Source organism: Fukomys damarensis, unplaced genomic scaffold, assembly GCF_012274545.1.
Source record: "Fukomys damarensis isolate Sample0158 unplaced genomic scaffold, DMR_v1.0_HiC HiC_scaffold_36, whole genome shotgun sequence".
NCBI lineage: Eukaryota > Metazoa > Chordata > Mammalia > Rodentia > Bathyergidae > Fukomys > Fukomys damarensis.
In genome coordinates this window covers 33,485,821-33,499,461 of record NW_022900948.1, presented here as the reverse complement: position 1 = coordinate 33,499,461, position 13,641 = coordinate 33,485,821, and the positions used below count along the sequence as shown (strand labels likewise).

At 39.1% G+C, this 13,641-nt stretch overlaps 1 protein-coding gene across 1 annotated transcript; it reads right to left on the bottom strand.

The window, feature by feature from the left end:
* Nucleotides 1-378: 378 nt before the first annotated feature.
* Nucleotides 379-12,736, bottom strand: Tlr4 (toll like receptor 4). The gene is made up of 3 exons (XM_010639454.2): nucleotides 12,413-12,736; nucleotides 8,445-8,611; nucleotides 379-4,311 (listed from the first exon to the last, which is right to left on the bottom strand). Exons 1-3 carry the CDS (start codon nucleotides 12,503-12,505, stop codon nucleotides 2,052-2,054), a joined length of 2,520 nt encoding a protein of 839 aa, XP_010637756.1. The 5' UTR covers nucleotides 12,506-12,736; the 3' UTR covers nucleotides 379-2,051.
* Between the last annotated feature and the right edge of the window lie 905 nt (nucleotides 12,737-13,641).

The window sequence follows — 13,641 nt, the reverse complement described above, 5'->3', positions numbered from 1 at the left end:
ATAAAACATGATGGTGCACTAAAGGCAGTATGCTACACAGGAGATCTTTAGAACTAAGTCATATTACATAATTGTACCTTTATGATAACTGAAAACCACTCTCCATTTCTCTATTTCCACTCCTCCCTGAGGCCCAGTAACTGCTGTTTTAGTCTCTGCTTCTGAGTTTGACTGTTAGAACTTCTTACTAATAGAATCAGGCAAAATTTTTCCTTCTGTACTGGTTTATTTCATTTAGTATAAAGACCTGTGGGTTTATTTATATTGTTGCAAATGGTAAAATTTTCTTCTTTTTAAAGGTGTAACAATATTCCATTTTAGTTAACCATTTATTGATTGATAGACATTAAGGTTGTTTTCATAATTTGGCTATTGTGATTATTAACTGCAGATAACATGGGAGTGAAGATATCTTTTTGAAATTATAACTTCAACTCTTTAGGAGTGCATCCAGAAATGGGATAGCTGGATCATGTGGTAGTTCTATTTTTATTTTTCTGAGGAATTGTCATGCTGTTTCCCGTAATGGTAGCACCATTTTGTACTTCCACTTATAGTGTTGAAGAACTCCAACTTCTTCCTTATCCTGCACAACACACCCATACAAAATATAATTTATATGTAAAACACATGCAATGTTTTACATATAACACACGTGTAAAGTATTTTATATAAAATTTAACATACATTAATTAGATAATGTCCATTCTAACTGATTTAAAGTGATACCTGTTATGGTTTGAATTTGCATTTCTCTAATGATTATTTACCCATCTAATGATCTATTACCCATTTTTTTGTACTATTTCTAAAGAAATAGGAGAACTCCCCTTAACATGAGCCCATTAATGCTCGGAGCTCTGTTTTCTCAATGGCTATGTCCACTCTTTTGTAAATGTGGTCAGCAAGTGATACCCAATGGGAAACAGCAATGTATAGCCCCATCTTGAATCATTCCTCAGTGATGAAGAGGGTGAGAGGGATTCCAGCCCTTTACCTCTTCCTAAAAGGATCCAATTTTACACCTAACAACATTCATTCTGAGAGGAACTTCTGCTATAACTTATTTCGTGGAATCACTCTGGCAGTACCAACCCAAATTATTTCAGAATCAGAAAGGAGAGGTGGTCTACAAGGTACCCCTCTTCCCTTCCCACACCTAGAACAAACTGTCCTTCATGAGAAGAGGAAGTGGGATTTTTCTCCTCCAATTAAAAAAATGCCCCTTTCTACCAAATTATTTTAATGCTGTCTTTGTGACAGTCATAACTTAGTAGGTAATAACTCGAGAATGACATCAAGTGACAAAGTGATGGAGTGTATTTTACATACTTGCTTGAACAATTGTCATTAAATATGAATATATCCAGCATGTCTCTAACAGCCTTATGTATGAGACGAGTTTATGGACAGGACATGAGAAATGAGGACTGGATTTATAAAAATAAAATTAAAATATTAGGAATTATTTAATAATGAGATTATGCTAAGAAATGATCAGAGTATTTCTGAGCATGTGTTTTTCAGGTTTCCTTAGCAATTAGTTACAATACCAAGGAAATGGATATGAAATGGAATGGGAAGCCTGAAATAGGAGCCATCTGAGTCGTCCAGAATTTCCATTATATTCAACATAAAAGGAAAAAGTGAACAAACATTCAGTTCAGTTGAAACATCCCAAAACTCTTTTAGATAGAGAAAACATAATACATGACATGGTTCCCACTCATATAGCTCCAGAAAAGAACAGTGCTCTTTTCTACACTCTCTGGCACCTGGCATTTTCTTCAATTTGATGGAGTAAGCCTTGGAGGCTTCCTTAGTCTTGACATTTGAGCTGAGTTAGTTGAAACACACTTGGAAGGTTCTAAATTTTAGTCCAGCATGTATTTCACCCCACACTGTAAGCTTGATGAAATGAGCAACATGTGTATCTTATGCATCCTTGAATCATTTGCCCATAGTATGATTCCTGTCATGCTGTAGTTCTTTTTAATGGAGCAGATATTGGTTCTAGCTGGGCAAGAAGTGTCTCTGGAGCTTTTTCCTCCTCAGGTCAAAGTTGTGGCTTCTTGCTGGATGTTTTCTGCATCTGCTGTTCCTTCTGGACTCCATGTTTTTCCATCCATCAGGGCTTTCCTGAGTCGTCTCCAGAAGATGTGCCTCCCCAGTGCATGGTCTTCCCACTCCAGATAAGTGTTCCTGCTGAGAAGACGATACAGCTCCACCTGTTGCCGGAGCAGGGACTTCTCCAGCTTTTGCAGGACAATGAAAATGATGCCAGATTGGCTGCTGAGAAACTGCCATGTCTGAGCAATCTCATATTCAAAAATACACCAGCGGCTCTGAATAAAGTGCTGAGACACCACCACAATGACCTTCCGGCTTTTGTGGAAACCTTCCTGGATGATGTTGGCAGCGATGGCCACACCAGGAATAAAGTCTCTGTAGTGAAGGCAGAGCTTAAAGGGAGGCACCCCTTCTTCCAAGTTCTTTACCAACTCATTCCTCACCCAGTCCTCATCTTGGCTTGAGTAGACGACAAAGGCATCGTAGGTGTTTTCACCTCGACCATACTTTTTGCAGCCAGCAAGAAGCATGAGGTGAAAATAGAACTTGTAGACCAGACATGCTATCACAGACACCACAAGGACACTGACTACTGTCACAATGATTATGACCTTGGGTATCTGACAGGTGTCATTCCTAAAACTCAGCACCATCTTACCCTGCATATCTGGAGGCGTCACACACTCCAATTGCTCAGCTTCCACCAAGAGCCGCTTTTGGTCTGTAATCCATTGCAGGAAACTCTGATGTTCACAAGAACAATCAAAAGGATTTTGAGTAAGGTTTAAGGTAGTTAGATTGCTTGGGAAATTCTGCAGCTCTTGCCCATTGGAAGATGCTATTCTATTGAAACTTAAATCTAGACCCTGGAGGGTATGGAGAGGTTTAAAAGAAAGTGCATCCAATAATAAGAAGTCGTTATAACTCATATTTAGGAACTGAAGCCTGAGAAGTTTATCAAATACTCCCTGGGACACGTATTCCAGCTGACATTTTGAAAGGTCCAAGAAAGTCAAGTTAGTGAGCTCTGCAAAGATACTGGAAAGGGTGTTGTCCTTGAAAGAATTGCCAGCCATTTTTAAGACTTGGAGACTGACCAAGCCACTGAAGATGCCAGGGAAGGCAACATGGGTGTGAGTATAAGAAATGTCAAGATAAAGGAGTTTGCTGAGTGATAAGAATACTGAAAATTCACTGGTCTGTTTCAAAGTAGAATACTGAAACTCCAGATGCTCTAGTAGTTCTAAACCCATGAAGTTTGAGCTCATGGTTATAACATCATTGAAGCTTAGATTTAAGTACTTCAGATTGGGTGTCTCCAAATCTTTCAGAGAACAACAGCCCTTGAAACTCATGCCATTTCCACTGAGATCTAGAAATTCAAGGCTTTTCAGTGTAAGGCCTGCAAAACTGTTCTCAACTCTGTTGGCAGTGAAACTAAACCTTTTGAGAGAGGGGATTGCAAATGGAGGAAAATTATTAACTTTACACCTCACCATCTCTAAAGACTGCCATTTTAAACCATTAGGAAGGCCTTCTAGACTTTTTAAATGCAGATTCGCCAGAGACACTGCAGAAACATTTACCAAACAATCAAAGAAGCCATTAAAATTATTTGGAAAGTCATCTAAATATGGCAACCTGAATTCTTCAGTGGCCACGCTGCATAGTCCTTCAAGGGCAGACTTGTCAAACTCTTCAATATGTCTTTCATTTTTAAATTCTCCCAGAACCAACTGATTGACTTCTAAACCAGCCAGGCCTTGAATGCAAGTTTTCATTACATTTGTATTATCAAAATTACTTCTCAAAGTTAGTTCTTGAAGCCTCATTTTGTCAAAGGCACCAGGTTGGATAAAATCAAATGGGTTGAGAGACAAGTCCAAAGAGAGTTTGGACTTGTTATACAGAACATGCAGGTCTTTATGATAAATATTTTGAATCTTGTTATTGGAAAGGTCCAAGTACTCCAAGTTGGTCAGGTAAGAAAAATATTTAGGCAACTTGAAGGAATGGATAAGATTGTGAGCAACATTAAGCTCCTTCAAGGTTTTGAGATGTCCAATTGGGAAGTTCTCTAATGAAGACAGATTTATCTCGACAGCCACCAACTTCTGTAAACTCAGTAGTCCAGAAAAGGCTCCCGGTGCTAAAATCTGGATGGGGTTTCCCGTCAGTATCAAGGTAGAGAGGTAGTTTAAACCCCAGTATGCATCATCTTCAATCCTTTGAATTTCACACCTACAGGGAAAAATGATGCAGAGAGTATAATATTTTCACTGAATCAAAAATTCAAAGTAGAATCACAATCCCAGTCATCTATTTTTCCTTTTTTTGAGACAGGGTCTCACTGTGTAGTTGAGACTGACCTGGAACTCATTACGTAGTCCAGGCTGGTCTCGAACTCACAGCGATCTTCCTGCCTCAGCCTCTCAAGTGCTGGGATTATAGCCACCTTGCCCAGACAGTTATCTAGTTTTTCATACAGATGAGATATCTCATAAAACTGTACATGGGCAAAGACAAGCAAGACACATGACGATTGTGTGGACAAAGGAGAAGCTCCACTGATTCAGTATTATCATATTGACTGCAGTGGAAAACTATTTTTATCAACCTATGTACACATGTTAAGCAGACACAGCAAATCTTTCAGAAGATAATTAGTTAAAGGTGAATAATTAGGGCATATGAAGACTGCATGGTTGATAGAATGTATAACAGCTTTAGACTAAGTTTAGTCATTTCCTGCCATATTTAATTTTGACTATATATCTGATTGGTACAGAAGATATGGGTAGTTGTTACTTGTTATCTGTGAAAATGATTGGATAACGTCAATTTAAAAGATGAATAAAAGATGAAAATATTTCATATTTAAAAGATATAGATACATAAGTATAAATAATTACACATCGGTGTCATGGATACCCTTGATTTTGTGCAGAGCTCTGCATATGTGACAGATAACTGAAAGTTGTTATCACAGGCAATTGTTAAGAACTGTGATAACAATGGGTTTTGCGAAAGAAAAAAGAAATTGCGCAGGGACACTTTGCATGGATGGAACTGACTCAGACTAGGGAATACTTAAGTTGGAGTGTGTTATAAGTAAGAATAAAGGTGCAGTTAACAGCGCATCCCCAAACTCCAAGCAACCATGATGCACGAACCACAGCATCTGTGGCTAGAATACAGAGAGGGAGCTGGAAGAGGGTAAGGGGGTGGGGAAGAAGGAACATCCAGAGAAGGCAGAAGGTTACAAGCAGACACAGGATTTAGATGGTGTCCCAAGAGAATCAGAAGCCACACAACAACATACAATGTTTTCAGAGACATCCCAAAGGCTGGGATCTTATGCAGCCAACCACAGACAGCAAGTTTTGGGCAAACTGCTGTTAGTATTAGAGATGCATGTTAGTTACGGCTCACAAACGGATCCTTTCCTCGTCTATCCCCATGGAGTGCTTCCCACCCTTCCTGTACCCTGCAGGATGTGCGTAGGTGATGAAAGTATTTCAGTCCAAGCTTTTGTTATTTACTGGTAACTGGATAAACAGTGTTGGATGTGGTACAAGCAACACTCAAAGGGGCGACAAGACAGCTGAGGTTTGGTGCCCCTACTTTCCTCTGGCTGTCTGATCTTTGGAACCTCTTTTTTCACTCTGGCTTCAAAGGCAACTGAATGAGGCACTGAACTTGATAATTTCTAAAGTTCCTTATTTTAAATACACAATTTCATAGCCCATATTCTTATATGGGTATATGAGGCAGGACTGGGAGGGTCTTGCTGTGTTTCTGTCTCCTTGCAGACAGTGCACCACTTTACAAAGAGAAAGAGCACATTACACTTGAAAGTGAAAGTTATAGACTTGAGTCTCTGGTCTGCTGAAACAAGCGATGTGAATATAAATAAGTAATTTAAACTCTTCCAGCCTCAGTCTCCTCATCTATGAAAAGGATATGTGGGAATGCTTCCTACTCTATCACAAAGCATTGCTAGAGGACTATGGGCACTGTATCAAAAGGGAAAGGATGTGGGTTGTGGTCCGGCCTGCCTTGCCCTAATTCAGAATCTCCTGTGTGCTAAGAGAGGACAGTGACCTCTTTCTAAGCACACATTTAAGGCATCTAAGAAAAGTTCCTTGAGTATATGGTGGATGAAAGATAAATTAGGAGATACTGATGAGAAAATACTAGTTTTAAGAAAAGGAGACGTTTGGTCTCTACTTCAATACAGTTCTTCACAAAATTCCCTCTTGAAAAACTAAAATTTAGAATCTAATGAAGCGATATAAATTTTCCACTTATGAAATATATTTCGTAGAGTATTTAATGTATACACAGCATGCTAATATTCATTGCCACATGGAACTCTATAAGATAAGCTTGAAGCTTCCATTTAACAAGTGTGAGGACCGAGCCTTGGGGAGACGAAGTGGCAGAGCCAGGGTCACATGGGCATTCGTGTTGGAGGAGGACTTGACTGGCATTTCTAGACTCCCACGCCATTCAGTGCTCCATGCCATTGGCTTTAAACTGTCGCATTCTCACTTCACTATCCCTTACCGCTGGTATGGCTTACATCTGTGTGTCCCTCCAAAGCTTCACACACTCACAGGTGGGGCTTTTTGGAGGTGGCTCGTTCTACGGTGTGTGACGCTAGGACTAATTTACACAATGGTGAGATGAATTATGTGGTGCTGGGATTATGGGAGCGCACTAAATTAGCTCACTGGCTGCTTAAGCACAGTTCTGGGTGTGGATAATGGGAAGCCCTACTCTGGGTGTGGGTGGCTCCACACAAAAGGCAGGCAGCCTGGAAGGGATCAAAGGGAGAAGCTTCTGCCTTGCTGTTTGCTGCTGCTTCCTCACTACTTTGCTGTTTTGCTGCCTTCTGACTGCCATGGACTTTTTCTCCCCTGTGATGCTCCCCTGGTAGGCCATTTTGTCCTGCACCCAGTCTATTATGAACAGAAACCTCTACAAACTTTGAGCTACAAGAAATCTTGCCTCCTTTAACTTTGGGTGTCAAGTACTTTGTCTAAGCAATGAGAAAAATAACTAAAACAACCAATATCCCACTTAGAGTATGAAACATTAATTAATCACTTTCTTCTCTACAAAATTCCTTCTAAAGAGGACTTTAACTAAGAACTATGGCTTTAGTTTTTATCAAAAATTTACATAATGAATATCATATATGAAATGTTTCTGTATTTTCCACAGAACTTTATAAAGAATGTGGCTCATTATCCACTTCAATTTTCTAAAGAAGCCTTGATGGTAAAACTAATTTAAGATTTAGTCCCCTCAGGGCCAGGGATTTAGCTCAGTGGTTCGGTGGCCTGCTTTGCAAGCTCAAGGACCCGAGTTCAATCCCTGGTACCAAAAAAAAAAATTAGTCCCCTCAAAACAAATAATAATTTCACTTGATCCGATGAATGATATAGTTCTTCACATCAGAAAATAATAATTTAGTCATATTTCCCTGCATCATAGCTGATGTTTTCTGTTGGTTTTGACATCATTTTTCCGGTTTACTTGTATCTTCCCATTCCCTACCCTACACTTCTCTTTCAATATTTCAAGATATTATCTGAAGCTCAGTGAGTTCTCAAAATCTTTTCTGTTTACCCTCCACAGAGAAGGCTTCACTTCTGAACAACACAGTTTCTTACCTCCTCTGTCACATAGTTTATTACCTATTGTCATAAGTCACCATCTTTCGCTAGCTTCAAAATCCATTATGTCAGAATTAGATAACAATTGTTGAAGGTCTACAGCATGGCCAGAACTTTAATATGTTAACTCTTTAAGAGGATAAATCCTCCTGAATAACAGAGCTGTATAATATATCAGTAGACTGTTGTTTCCTAGCAAAATGTCAAACATACCACAAATAGTCATAAATATTGACTGATGACAAGTGTTTAAATCAATACAGTGGAGCCTCACTTCATGAACTGAATTCTTTCTGCAATTCCAGTTGTAAATTAGATCAAATTTCCCTACAAGGTAAACACTGAATCTAAGCATTGAATTTAATTTGGATCATGATCAATTAATTCAGTTTGCAACCAGAATGGTGGAAAGAATTAAATTTGTGTTCTTTTCTGACTTAAAAAAAAATACAATGGTAGAATCATTCTTAGAAACCATATCACCAGGTTGCCTATATTACAGATGAGGAAACTGAAATCTGAAAATGAGGTTCACCTGTCCAAGGTTATAAAACAAGTAAGACAGTTGTTGACTGAATGATTAGGTGAACAAAAATGAGACACCATCATCCAGGCTTTCAGGCCAAAGAATGAAATGATGGCACTATGAAAATCTCACTACGTATGGTATGTAAAAACCTCATTTGTTACCTGGATAAATCCAGCACCTCTAGTTCTGGAAAAGCGGTGAAGCTTTGGCTGCCTAAGAACATCAGGGGGTTAAAGCTCAGGTCCAGGTGCTTGGCTGAGGAGGGGATGCTGCTGGGGATTTTGTAGAGATTTTGCTCCATGCAGTCATATGTAATGTTGGGAACCACCTGCAAGGATCACATGTTAGAGACCACATCTTCAGTGTGCTTCTACCTCTCCTCTCCTCTCCTAAGGCAGAGATGGGGGTGTTAATTCCTCTCGGGAACACGTACAGCAGTCAACTTTCTCCCATCCATTCATTTAGTCATTCAGCCACCCATCCATTCATTCTACATTATACCATGTCTTTCTCTAGATAGGAAAGAAAGGGCTCCTCGACCCCCTCACTGTTCTCATCTCTGACTGTAGCAATGGTGATATTCAGTAAGAAACAATGCGAACAGGTGGTGAAGGGTTCTGAAGTCTGAAAGCCTTAGATTTCATACTACATTTTTTGTATTAAGACTTTGGGGGCAAAGTCTTAAGGAAACTTTGGTGAACCATATTCACCACGGGTAAAATACAGATAATGAAATATATAGTATTGTTCTAATCCCCTTCCTCATTGTACACAGCCATAAGATGTTCAAAGACTGATTTTTTGGCTATCACATTCTCCTGGCACACTGACTTTTAGCAGAGTGATACAGAAATGAGGGGCCATATTTGGAGTGTATAGATTCCAGCAGTGGAAAACTAATAAATACAGTCAACCACTCTATGCAGTGTTGGTTTCAGTAATGGTTTCTTTCCTAATTTCCCACAGTCTTTGTAGCCCTTATTCTGTAACTTCCTATCTGATGTCAGAATTCTCTGATCACTTCCAAAAAAAAAATTCCTTGATCTTCCTATCTGATGTCAGAATTCTCTGATCACTTCCAAAAAAAAAAAATTCCTTGATTGAGGCAGCTAGCTTTGGGTTTCTGTTTTTTTTGTTTGTTTGGTTGGTTGGTTGGTTTTTGTTTTTGTTTTTTTTATCCAACAGAATCTCTTTAAAGAATCAAATGAGATACTTTATTTAAACAACTTATATCAAAGTTTACTACAATGTAACTGATCAATAAATCTTAACATTAATTATAACTATTAATCCCTCACTCTATATTGGCCTATTTCTTTATGTCATATGCTTCAACTTAACTTGAAAAGCAACCTTTTAAAGTTGACAGAAATAGAAATTCAGAGAGATGAAGTAATACACATAGTCATAAAAATTTATACACACAGGTCTTCTCTTAATTCCCATATATGCTTAAATGTTACCCATCAAAAGAGCCTTGAAGAGCCACTACTGTCTGATAGAGAATCTTGCTAGGCACTCTTCCCTCTCCATCTTTTATTTTCCTTCACAGTTATATCATCAGTCAGCATCACACTGCCTATGCGATTGTTTCTTAAATATTGTTTATTTTCTGTACTAGAGTGTAAGCTTTGATGGTTTCACTCTCTGCTTCACCTCTGCCCTCAGAATGTTCCCTGGTAAATCATTATTTATCAATAAATACTTGCTGGGAAAATAAATGAAAAACATTGAATTCCTGATTGTACAAAGGTTTGCTTCAGCCCAAGTAGGATGTAATTTCTGCTAAATACATACTCTGCTAAATAAATACTCTGGGCTATATAATACCAAGACAAACCTGATATGGTTCTCAAATTCATTGAGTTTGCACTCTCTATAGCTAATATAGAAGCAAAATGATCACTATCTAAAGCACCAATAAATCAGGCTTGGAAACTATGTCCTGTGGTTCAGAGAAAGTAGAGATTAATTCTGGATTCAGAGAAGACTTGCTAAAATCGACTTTGAAAGATGTTAGATCTGATTAGATAAAAAAAGATAAAAAAAAAGATTGCATTTAACAGACAGGTAATACAGAAACTAACTCAAATTCCCTCCAAGGAAATCCAGATCAAAAATGGGGTAGTGGAGAACTCTATCAGTTAACTGAGAAAGGCGACCTTGAAGAAGAGACATGTTAACAAGGTCTGAATGAAGTGTGTGGTTCAGTCATGAAGATGATAGAACTGTACTTTCCCAAGTGTAGTCATGAGCCACACACATCTACTGAGCACAAGAAACATGGACATTATAAATAGAAAAGTGTGGTAAAAGTGAAATAAATACTATATGTCAAAGACATATAACAAAAGAAAGTATCTTCACACACACACATATATATATACAGTAATGCCTTGGTTCATGAACACGTCTGTTTGCAAACAATTTGGTTCACAAACAAAAAGCATTCAGCAAAATTTTGCTTTCATTTGCAGACTCTGTATCAGGTGGCAAACACAACCACAGCCATCTTCCTCACACAGACACAAACAGTGCCATTTTTCTCAAAATTGTAAAACAAATTCAGTTCCTAAACCAAGGCACCACTGTATATATTAGGTACTTGTTTATCTTTACTTTTTAAAGGTGGTTACTGGAAGCTAAAACTACATATGTGGCACACATACTATTGCCCGTGGACAGCACTGATTTAGGAGAAAAAGACAGATGGATTGTGAGTGGAAGAAATACTGAAAAGGCCCTTGTGTTGGAAACTATTCTAATGGTAGAGTTATTAGAAGTTTTTAAGGAGAGCAACTTGTTATATCCAAGCACCTGGAAAAACAACAAATAGACACCAAAGGGAAGTGTGCAGATTAGTATTATACAGGTGCATTAAAGCAGATTAGTCACTCCACAGGAATCCAGGCCAGGGGACCAGAGACCCTACCGTAGAGCAATCCTGAGGGACAGGCAGAGGGATGCCAGAACACAGTACAAGGAGAAAGTTCAATCAAGGGTCCTGGGACTTTATCCCTGATTGGAGGTTCTATCCCTATTAACCTAAGAGTAGGAGGGATACATCCAGGAAGACAAGAAGGACGGTGGGCCAGAAATTGGGAGAGGGTAGTACTTTGAGGTAACAAATTAGTCTTTATTACATATTAAATTACACTGTATTCTCTCATGTCCTCAACTTTCCTTTCTTTGAGTTTCTGGCCCTGTCTCATCCTGAATCACCTTCTTGGTTACTCAGTTCTGCTGTGGGGTTCATGCAGGAGAAAAATGAAAGAGATTAATCATGAGTGACATCCCTCACCCACTTGTCAGTATTTCACAAGGAAAGAAAAAACTATGTTAGCTGACATAATTCTCTCCCCTCTACCCTTTTCTCTTATTTTTTCTCTCTACTCCCTCCTCTAGCTCTTTGTCTCTTTCTCTTTTCTCTTCTGCTCTTATCTTTTTTCAGCCTCTGGACTAAATTATATGACCAGATACAGAAGTCTGAAATTCACTTCGAAGTCTCTTTCTTTTAAGAAACAAAAAGGGGCCAGGTGTTCCACATGCCTGTAATACTAGCAGTCGGGGAAACTGAGGCAAGAAGACTGCAAGTTCAAGGTCAACCCTGCAAGACCTTATCTTGCACTAAAATTAAAAAGGGATGGAGATGTAGCTCAGGGAAGGCCCTGGGTTCAATCCCCAGTACTAAACATAAAAGAAAAGCAAAAGAAAACTACCTTCACCCTGAGATCAAAAAGGGTGCATAAACCACAGGTGCAAAGTCATCACAGTGAAGCAGCCCTTCCTAAAATTCTCCGGTGAAAAATTATTATAAGCATTTTATTATAGGTGTAAAAACCAGTTCTTCACAGTCATACAGCCAAGAGGTCACAGAACAGTGCGTTCAAGCCAGTGTAATTAACCTAAAGCCCCTAATAGCTTCAAAAGTCCTAAACAGGACAAAACACCATACGTTGCCTATTACTGCCCTGTTAACAATGAGTTATTTGTTCCCTGCGGCTACTCAAGTACGGTTCATTTTACTCTTTTTCGTAAAAGAAACTAATCAGAGCAGGACGCCACAAGTTCTGGGCAGGAAGCAGTTTTCAGATGCAAGGGGAAGCTCCTAGGAGAGGAGATCGCTTACCTCCACGCAGGGCTCCCAGATTTCCGGTCTGGCGAAGGCTAGGAAGGCCATGGCTGGGAGCAGAGTCCCAGCCAGGCCCCGCAGAGACGTCATCCTGGCATTTTGTGAGAGCGGCGATGGCCCTGTGCAAACATGCTGCCTCTGTAAGCACCTGAGAGCGCAGGGTCCTGAGGCTGTGGGCTCTTTGCTCCTCTGAGTGTCCCACTATTCAAAATAGCTCGGGTAAAGCGTGAAGAGGAAGCGAAAGTGCCAACCTTAGCTTTCTGGAGTTTCGTTTTTCTAGTACGCGTTCCCGGCCAAGGGAGGGGAAGTTTGAAGTAAACTTCTTACTGACCAGTGGCTGGAGCAACAACAGGAACCTGGCATTCATACCAGGAAGTCAGCTGGCCTCACCCTGGAATTTAGGCACACTCAGAGACTTCCTTTAGAAAGCTGACCTGGAACTGCAGTTTCCATCTGTTTATACTGATTGAGACTGCCATAGAGCTACAGAAAATACCCCAGCCTGAATGGATTAAAACTACAGAAATCTGGAGGCTAAAAACCCAACATCGATTTGTCAGATGTGTCTGTGTTTTGCGTCCTAATCTCCGCCCCCCACCCGCGTCTCTCTTCAACATATGAGTCTTTGAGTAAGATATACAATATAATTCAACAGGAAAACGCTTGAAAGTAAAGTCCCAGTGCAACACATTTACAAAAGGATAGGTATATTGAGACATGTTTGAGATTCGGAACAAAATATTAAAGTTCAAATCCAGGCCGGATGGACTCAATTCGCTTAAATTACTAAGTTTTAATTTCTGACCTGTAAAACTGGAAACAGTTTTTAATCATAATAGAAACTCATAGTCATAAAATTTATAAAAATAAAGCCAGGCAATGATAGTTAAATTACACAAACTACCAAGCCTGCCTTTCCTGGTTTTTAAAATGAAGATAATTATATTTTCCTTTTGTGATTGAATTAAGATAAGCTACAAAAATGTCTAGCCTGGTATATGGCTTATCATGATGTTTCATAAATGATAGCTATAATGATTATATTAAGTATGCATTTGAAGTAGGGCGATCATATTATGGGATTAAATGAGCTGGCATTTGTAAAGTTTTAGGATATTATCTGGAAAGAAACAAGAGCAATATAAGTTTCTATGACATAAAAACAGTTTAAACGGGGGATACTATCTATGTAATGTGCTTTGATAGTTTCACCTATGTAGAGTATC

Excerpts from the sequence above, each read along its gene's own strand:
- Tlr4 (XM_010639454.2), bottom strand. The coding sequence starts at position 12,505 with ATGACGTCTCTGCGGGGCCTGGCTGGGACTCTGCTCCCAGCCATGGCC. Across the intron at positions 8,612-12,412 it reads TCTGGGAGCCCTGCGTGGAG|GTGGTTCCCAACATTACATA; the intron begins GTAAGCGATCTC and ends TGATCCTTGCAG. Across the intron at positions 4,312-8,444 it reads GAGGTGCTGGATTTATCCAG|GTGTGAAATTCAAAGGATTG; the intron begins GTAACAAATGAG and ends TTTTCCCTGTAG.